Here is an 8,654-nt window from a genome sequence, read left to right as displayed (position 1 = left end):
CTTAAATACAAATTTCAGACACTTGATACTTCAGTTTGATGCTACTTTATTCTTCTACTCCACCACAGTTCAGAGGGAAGTATTTTACTATTTACAACATATATTTTATTACTTACCTACTAGTTACCTACTTTAGTAATATTATTTATCCAGCATATAGAGGTTAATAAGGTTAATGACAATTTTACAAAATATATGATCAGTTTATAAAATATGATGCATTGTTATACAGCATATAAAGTAGTAAACTTTTGTACATTAAAGTACATTTTGTTGCTAATACTTATGTACTTTTACTTAGGTCTAAATAAAACTTGTAATGTAATACTTTCACTTGTATTAAGAGTATTTTTATAGTGTTGTTTAGCTACTTCTTCTTATGTAAAATATGCAAATACCTCCCTAATCAGTGCTGTAATTTTACTACAACAGTCCTGTATTATAGGTATTTATGGTGATTTTATGATACCTAACAGTCAGACAACTTATCATACTTAATGGTGTTTTTCTAATGACATATTTTATCTATAGTTTATCAGTATTGCCTCCAGGGACCTCTTGTGTGCAAAGGGATAATCCATAAAAAAAATTACCATACACCAAACACTCCAGTTTTTTCTGCAGACAGCTGTGTATCTTTATACTGTACCTGCAGTTCAGAGAAAATTGTTGTACATCTGACTACACTACATTAATCTGACAGCTGCATTTACTTTGCACAGTCTTATAAACAATACAAAATGTAACCAACAAGCAAATTATAATGAATTATGACACATTATTGGTCCAAGGGGGAAATTAACAAGCTACCCAGCAGTATATTAAGTAGTTAAATTATACATTACACATAGATTTAATAATAAATACATATATATATATATATATTCTAAATGGGCCATTTTGCAAAATGAGAAGTTTTATTTTGATGCTTTAAACATATATCAATGCTAATACCTTTGTACTTTCAAGTTAAATTTTGAGTGCAGGACTTATTTTATTCCCGACCTTCTTTCAGGTTGTGATGTCCGATTGTTTAATGTCTAAAAATGTATTTTCTAACATTTTAACACCCTTTTCTCAGGGTTTGAGGCCATTAAGAGTTTTGATAAGGTGATCACTTAGCATTACTCCATCTCATAATATCACAATACTGTTATATTTGATTCAAAAAATGACTTACCTGCCACAAGTAGACTATTTAAGTATTTAAGTAAGAGAATTAAAAGAACATTTTAATTTAAATACGTATCTTTTAAGTCACTATCTATCATCGAATGAGGTAACACAATGGTGATTGAGCTGATGAGATCGTATAGAAGTGTTGGCATTTTACAGCTTTAAGAACTGGGTTTCTGGTGAGACAGAACTCAGTGGTTCAAAAACAAAAATGCAATTACCATGAATGACCATAGGTGTCGCCAAAGATAAGGAGAAGTAAGTATGAACAGGATATATTCAAATCATTTACTTAACTTTACTGTTACAAGTTGGAAAAGTCTTGCTTTAAAAATGTTCAGTAAAGTAAATATTATATTATTGGATTACGTTTGCATTAATATGTAATGGTACCTAAATGTTGTGGATGGTCAGGGTGGAGCTAATTTTTTAATCTGCTTCATATTCTAACAGGTGATTTAATCTATGTATGCCATGGAAATGCATTAAAAAACATTGATAAGTTTTTAGTAGAAAATCTGAATCTAAAAAGTAATTAGTAACTACAGCTGTTGATTAATGTAGTGGAGTGAAAAGTAAATTATTTCCATTTGAAATGTAGTGATGTGAAGTATAAAGAAAAAAGTAAAAGTAAAAGTAAAAGTGAGTCACAATTGTATGAAGTTATTTTTAGGATTGAGATAAATATTACTACTGATTTTTCATTTAATTGTTTCCTTGTTTGAGTGGAAATAATGTGAAGATTTTTTAGCTACTTTATGGATTTATATAATCAAAACAAGACAAGGAAAGGAACATTTTTATTTGTTCACTTCTTGACAATTGAGAAATGTCTTAATAGGAGTCTGGCACCGCTGCAAAATTGTACATTATTAAAGTGAATGAAACACTGAACATGGAACTGATCACACTTCAAATCAATAAAACCCATAAAAAAAAAGAACAATTTCTTTACTTGAACCTTGTTTTAATTGTCTTTATAAAATGTGTAATAATGACTGGAAAACACAGTTTACAAAATAAATGACAACAATAAGCATCGGTAATGACATTGAGCAATAACTATTACACAATAAATCAAGATCAGATTCAGGTCAACGCACACAAACACAGCGAGCGTTTCGGTTGACGTGAAACGTTCTCCTTCTCTCAGGCGCTCAGTCGACAGACCTCAGGTCAGAATTTCTCTTCAGTGTACATGGAGGCATTGAGACACATGCGCTCTCGTCAGTCATGAAAACACAATTAAAGCCAGAGACTCGACGCGTCACCTTCCAGCTCTCTCTAGAAGAAGGCACAGTCATCACATTCAAAACATCAACATCCCTTCACCAAAAAAAAGTAATGCCATGTAAAAATCACCGTCAGTATGAAACAGCACTTTCTTTCTTTCTATTTTTTTTTTTTTTTTTTTTTAAATCCTTGTCTTCAGCAGGTTTTTTCACTGACGAACCGAGAGCTCCTGTCGTTGTACAAACACAGAAAGTGAAACAGAGGATTGACCCGCTGGCTCTGGGGGCAAAAAACCCAAACGCTCAACATTTAGAAGAAGGGAAAAAGTGTCCAGGCGAGAGGAACTTGTAGCCGTTCCCCGAGGGAAGTCTGATGCCTCCTTTAGAGTTTGTGGGGGCATTAGAAGGTGGAGGTGGGGGCGGAGGTGGTTTCGCCTCCAGTTTTTGGTGACCGTTTGTTCTGCTGTCAGTGTTGTGGTCCTCGGATCTTTCTACGTTTTTGCTGAGAGACTCGTGTTTGGGCGAGAGATTCAGCAAACCCAAAACATCCTTCTGAACCGTACTCATTTTTTTATTCCCCCCTTGGAGTAAACTGGCGGCGCAGGGCGCCTCGTGTTTCTGGCTGGCGTTGGCCCAGAAGGTTTTTAAGTTATGAATCGCCTGGACTTTATGATCCTGTTTGGACTGGTTGGGTTCGGGGGTGTTTGCGGGGCTGGACGAGGCTGAGACGGATCCTGTGGAGGAATAGGAGAGGGCCGGCGACGGGGCGCTGCCGGCGGGAGAGCGGGCAGGTGAGATGTGGGCGGTGTAAGGTGAGGTAGGGTATCTCAGTTTGAGCTGAGCCGGCGTGTGCACGTCAGGGGACCCCGTGGAGAAAGGCGAACCCTGCTCCTTCGCAGAGAGCGATAAAGAGGAGGAGGAGTGAGCTGGACTGTTGTAGCCGGAGCTGATCTTCTGCAGCGAAGAGGAGCGGGATGGAGGTTTGGGCCGAGTCGGGGGAGGTGTGGAAACCGAAGGGGAGAGGGGTGAGAGGTGACTGGGGAGAGAGAGGGGAGAGGAGCACGCTTTCAGACTGGCTCTGCTGGGCGGTCTGCTGAACGCGCTGGTCTCAGAGGGCTGAAAGCCTCGTGCCCCTCCAGCGGGAGTCAGAGTCGGGGTAGTGGGAGTGGAGAGCGATGGCTCTCTCCCCTCAGGCCTCTTCAGTGTCTTCCCTCTCAGGTTTGCTTTCTGCAGACTCTCCACAGCTTGCATGTGGCTCTGGGTCTCCTCCAGGATCTTCTGGGCCAGTTCCTGGGGATCCATTTGTCCTGCAGGCCCCGTCCTCTCCTCCTGGGACTTGACCGTGCTGTCCGTCTCGGTGCTCGACTGGTCCGACTCGGAGCTGCTCACCTTCCCTTTCCCAGTCCTCTGAGAAGACGAGCTGGAAAGAATTAAAAAAAAAGAGCTTAATTAACAAACCCAGGAAGAGGAGTTATAATGAGACTCTGTGGCTGTGAATATAGAGAGCTGTGAAACTGTCAGTACAGAAGCTAAACTGCTGCATAAGTCAAAGGGACAGGATTGTATTTTTTCACATGTGAAGAATAATTTTCACCACATTAGTTTAGCGCATTAGCATGTTAACATTTAGTAATTAGCACTGAACTTGTACTCGGCTGATGGGGATGTCTTTAGTTTTGCAGGTATCTGATGATAAACCAAAGATAAACTTGGTTTATCAAAATTAAAATGATCAAATCAGAATTTGGCTCCAGATCAAAAGTTAAGGGATTAGTTGGGATTAGTTGGTCAACCTGTTGGTGGAGCTGGGGGACGAATCAGGGGACGGCCAGTTATTAGGATTCATCTCCTGTGGGACATGAATATGAAACTATGCACCAGATTTCATCCGTCCAACAGCTGTTGAGATATTTCAGTCGACACCAACATGGTGGACGAACCGTCTTTCTGACGAGACTCTGGATCTCTCGTCTCTGACTCTCTCTGACTGAACAAACAGAATCAAACTCACATTTCCTGCCGGAGGTTGGGGCCGGGTGGAGCTGGAGGCGGCGGCGGAGCTTTAATGGGGGATGTCGGTGTGCTGATGCTTCCCTTGGAGGAAATTGTTATGGGATACCCGTGACCCCCGTTAGATCCTCTCCCAGCCCCGCCTCTGCCGTGTCTGTGTCCCGCGGGCAGCGGCAGAGTGTCACAGTCCCTCCCCCCTCGTCCTAACGGCTCGCTGCTGATGATGGAGTAACCCTCGTACTCCTCGTCCTCGCCTTCTCCCGCCGCTCCTCCGTGAGTCGCGAGTCGACCTCGTAACAGGCCGCCTGAGTGGCAGTGCGAGGCATAGAGGCCCGCCCCGCCGCGAGGTCTGTCCGGCTCCTGTTGATGTGAGCGTTGGCTGATGATGTCACTTCCCGCAGGCTCGGGTCGGGACAGGAAACTGAGGGAGGAGGCGAGGGAGCTGAGGCTGTAGACGGAGATGGCGTCGCAGGAGAGGTTGTCCGGGCAGACGGGGGGCAGGAAGGAGGGCTGAGGCGGGTAGCAGCCGAAGGAGAGCGGCAGAGAGTGCGGCTGGGAGGCGGACTGCGAGGACGACAGCGACTCCAGGGAGGAGGAGCTGTCCATGCTCAGTCTCTTGGGAAGCTCCGTGGAGTCTAAAATAAGACAGGGGAAGGACGTGAGGTACGAGGAGTAAAGACAAAGATTCAGCAGGATTCAGTTGTGAAAGAAAAAGTTCACGTTCAGCGAAATGCTCACCGAACAGAGCCAGAAGAGACTGCAGGGCGAAGTGCATGGTGCGTCTGCTGGCCTGTTTCCCCGTCTTCAGCACCACCTCCTCCTGACCCACCTCACACAGATCGAAACCTGACGGACACGGGAGGAAACAGAGAACATGTTTCAGGATGTTACTACAGTCTATTTAAAGGAGGGAGATCTCTCTCTCTCTCTCTCTCTCTCTGTATCTATCTATCACACACACAAGCAGCCCTCACACTACCTGTCTTCTTCTTCTTCTGCTGTTCTGAGGATGACGGCGGTCTGGTTTGTCCTGATTTCAGTTTTTCTTTGTTAGTGCCGTTATTATCTATTATCTATTATTATGTTATTTTATTGCATCTGTTAACAGCTGTATTGATTTCGTACTTTGGAGATTAAGATTTTTTAGAAAACCTTACATTTACGTAAAACAAAACATGATGAGCTGATAAAACCGGTTCCAGCAGATGAAGTAGGTCACATGAGCTCGACCTGCTACAACGGTAAAACGCTGCGTACCACCTTCTATTAAAAAGACACAAGTTATTATATAAAGTTTATCAGTGATTAAGTCTGCACTTGTACGTTTTAATAAACTTGTCGGACGTCCTGCAGCTGTTGTAAAGTAGCTACACACTCGACGTGACCTCGGGGTCATGAACCCAGTAATTAAAAGACTGATGGAGTCAATTAACGACAGTGAATCGGGGAGAAGTGAAAGTGAAGTGGTGACTCACCGAGCGCGGCCAGGAACTCGTGGCAGCCTGGAAGCCTCCAGAGCTGCACGCTTATCGACACCTGGATGGGAGCCAGTGAGAAGTCTTGCTCTTTGTCGCCTGACTGCAGCTGCACCAGCACTTGGTGAAGCTTTGGGGCGGAGAGAAGATACGATGAGGGAGAGGAAGTTTGACTGAAAGACATCACAGAACGTGGACACACCTGTCTGCCTGCGACTAAATGTCTAACATCACATTTGAAAACATACAGGTCATATAATCGATTCTGACTTCACTCTCGTAAAGCTGAGTTTGATGCAGCAGCCACATCGCAAACATCTGTCAAATAAAACACTCGCAGGCAGCTCAGTGCTCTTATCTCCTGCCTGGACCAGCATTAAACTTTCTCTGAACTGGAGTCAGTAATGTCGTCGGGAAACACTTACCATTCCCACCATGCTTTTAACCGCCTTTGTGAGGTGGGTAAGAGGGAAGAGGAAACAGAACTTCAGTGGTTTAACTCCTGTGTAAACGTTGGGTTTGAGTCACTGCACACTCAGCCATGCATGAACGATGACTCGCTGTGTGACGATGCTATCTGCAGAAAGCCACGTGGTGCGGAGGGCTGCCTGTCACTAACACGTGAATGGCTGCATATGAAATGTTTCACTTCAAGCTGAACGTGGAGGTGAAGATGGGACCGGTGCGGAACATCGCATGTCCACAACAGAGTCACACTGAGACACTGAGTGAAGCTAGAAACACACATGCAACGCTCACACGTCAGTCTGGGGAAGTCAGAGTGCAGTTACTCAGATACTCGGCTCAAGTACAGTTTTGAGGTATTTGTATTTTATTTTATTTTTGGCTTGTGGCGTCTTTTAATTAGTGTTTAATCAGGTTCCTTCGCCACATGTTTCAGTCTGTGAGAGAAAAGTTTCCCCTTTAAACTTCTCACTTTCCTTTAAACAACAATTTGAGGTAAAAAACATAAAAATATTTCACAGGCGACATTGGTGCGTTTGCTTCAGTCAAGTATCTGAGTAAATCGTCCACCAGTGTTACGAACAGCTGTGACACCGCAGTGCATTGTGGGAGGCGGTACCTTGTGAATGAGCTGCTCTCCGGCCTCAGACGCTGTGACCAGTTTACAGAGCGCCTGCAGAGCTGGAGGGGTGAGACCTGAGGGAGCACAGGAGGTTAATCACACATTCAACATCATGCTCATGAATATTTTCTGCTGTAACTTTTTACAACTGGTGCCGTGTCGGTCCGATTGATCTAAGAGCTCAGTTTATTTATTCTACGTCCTGGAGGCACAAACACGTTGTTATTCTGTCAGTGTGAGTGACATGAGAGACATTTTGAGTAATGGACAGGCTGTGGTACCGAGCAGGGACTGCAGAGTGGTGCTGCACTGCTGCAGCCGGTCCCCGGGGTCCGATGTGGGGAAGAAAACCGCCGCGGGGAGGCCGGCGCCGCTACCGGAGAAGTCCAACCGGAAACCCACCGCAGACAGGAGGGCCTGCCACCCGGGCACCCCGCCGACCTTTAGCCCCCCCGAGGAGAGAACACACACGGACGTGAGCGGAGGACACGGTGTGACATTTAAAGACAAAAGAGGTAGAAAGACCAACACGCAGACCTTATTCTCGACGCTCTGCTGCGACGTGTACATGGCGTTACACTGGCCGCTCTGAATGCGCTGCAGAGACTTCTCGACCTGCAGAGACACAGAGGTGATTCATGGTGTTTAATGGCCGTGGGATTTTCTGATGTGCGATGATGCGCCCGCAGCTGCTGTTTACAATATGACATTTAGGGGATTTCAGACGTGGACGTGTCAGCAGCACGCTCTGATGGAGGTCTGACAGACGGAGCGCAGCATACGCCCGCCATGCCAGGTTTACACTGATCTTTGTGAAAGCTCAGCAGAGTTTTTTTCCCATCAGCCTCAGCAACATGGAGGAACGTGGTTGCAACAAGTGTTAATCCTCCTGCTGCCGCATTTATCTTTTGGAGGGATGACAGTCATTTTTTTTCTTCAGCTGTTTCGAATGAATGAATCAAAACTTACTTAGTTTGAATCATTGTTTTGTTTGATTGATTGATTGATTGATTGATTATTGCGACTGTCCCCAACAATCTGACCCTCAGCTTTTTAAAGAGGCGTGTCAGTCTGAACCTGATGTCTCTCATGTGTGAAGACGCAGCTGCACATTTCAGGTGGTCTCTCTGTACGAAGTGACTCATGATGCCTGATGCAACAGCCTCCTGCTGCCAGCGTGATGATAAACTCAGAAAGACACTCTCTTGTTCCGGAGCCTTTTTTCCTACAACAATCTTAGACTCAGTCCCAGAGTTGTTCTTTGTCTCCCTCATTTCATCCAGAACAGACTCGACCTCTGAGCGCTGTGAGGTAAATCTGTGCAAGTCGCTTTGAGATAAAACGGCTCAAACAGGAAGTTTCAGTCTGAGACCAGAGTTAAACCACGTCTGTGAAACCGGCCCTGAATTTATCATCACAGAGGACGAAGAAATACAGCAGCTGTTCAACATCTGAGAAGCTGGTGATTCATTTAAAAAGAAAGAACTTAAACGATGAATCAATTATTAAAACTGCTGCAGATTAACTTCCTGCCGAACCACTAATGTGTTCACTGCGTTACAGTCAGTTGTCCACTCCTGACGTCACTCCGAGGTGTTAATCTGAAGCTGATGGGTCCAGACTCCTGTAAACTGTGACTCTGTTAATATCTGCAGGAGTGTGAGCGTGTCTCAC

General features: G+C 44.6%; 1 protein-coding gene across 3 annotated transcripts in view; it reads right to left on the bottom strand.

Annotated features, from left to right (window-relative positions):
- Positions 1-1,960: 1,960 nt before the first annotated feature.
- ttc28 (tetratricopeptide repeat domain 28) overlaps positions 1,961-8,654 on the bottom strand; it is a 108,360-nt gene continuing 101,666 nt past the window's right edge. For 2 of the 3 annotated variants that reach the window (XM_056403631.1, XM_056403633.1), the window contains 8 exons: positions 7,518-7,595; positions 7,262-7,421; positions 6,978-7,054; positions 6,319-6,342; positions 5,894-6,023; positions 5,157-5,264; positions 4,420-5,053; positions 1,961-3,828 (listed from right to left, as the gene is read on the bottom strand). In XM_056403631.1, coding sequence (XP_056259606.1) covers positions 2,712-3,828; positions 4,420-5,053; positions 5,157-5,264; positions 5,894-6,023; positions 6,319-6,342; positions 6,978-7,054; positions 7,262-7,421; positions 7,518-7,595 — 2,328 coding nt within the window. In that variant the 3' untranslated portion in view covers positions 1,961-2,711. The remainder of the gene's footprint in view (positions 3,829-4,419; positions 5,054-5,156; positions 5,265-5,893; positions 6,024-6,318; positions 6,343-6,977; positions 7,055-7,261; positions 7,422-7,517; positions 7,596-8,654) is intronic. The other variant, XM_056403632.1, reaches the window with a different exon arrangement.

Source organism: Seriola aureovittata, chromosome 18 (assembly GCF_021018895.1).
Source record: "Seriola aureovittata isolate HTS-2021-v1 ecotype China chromosome 18, ASM2101889v1, whole genome shotgun sequence".
NCBI classification, from domain to species: Eukaryota; Metazoa; Chordata; class Actinopteri; order Carangiformes; family Carangidae; genus Seriola; species Seriola aureovittata.
Note: the sequence above shows the minus strand (reverse complement) of the source record. Positions and strands in the feature narration are given on the sequence as shown.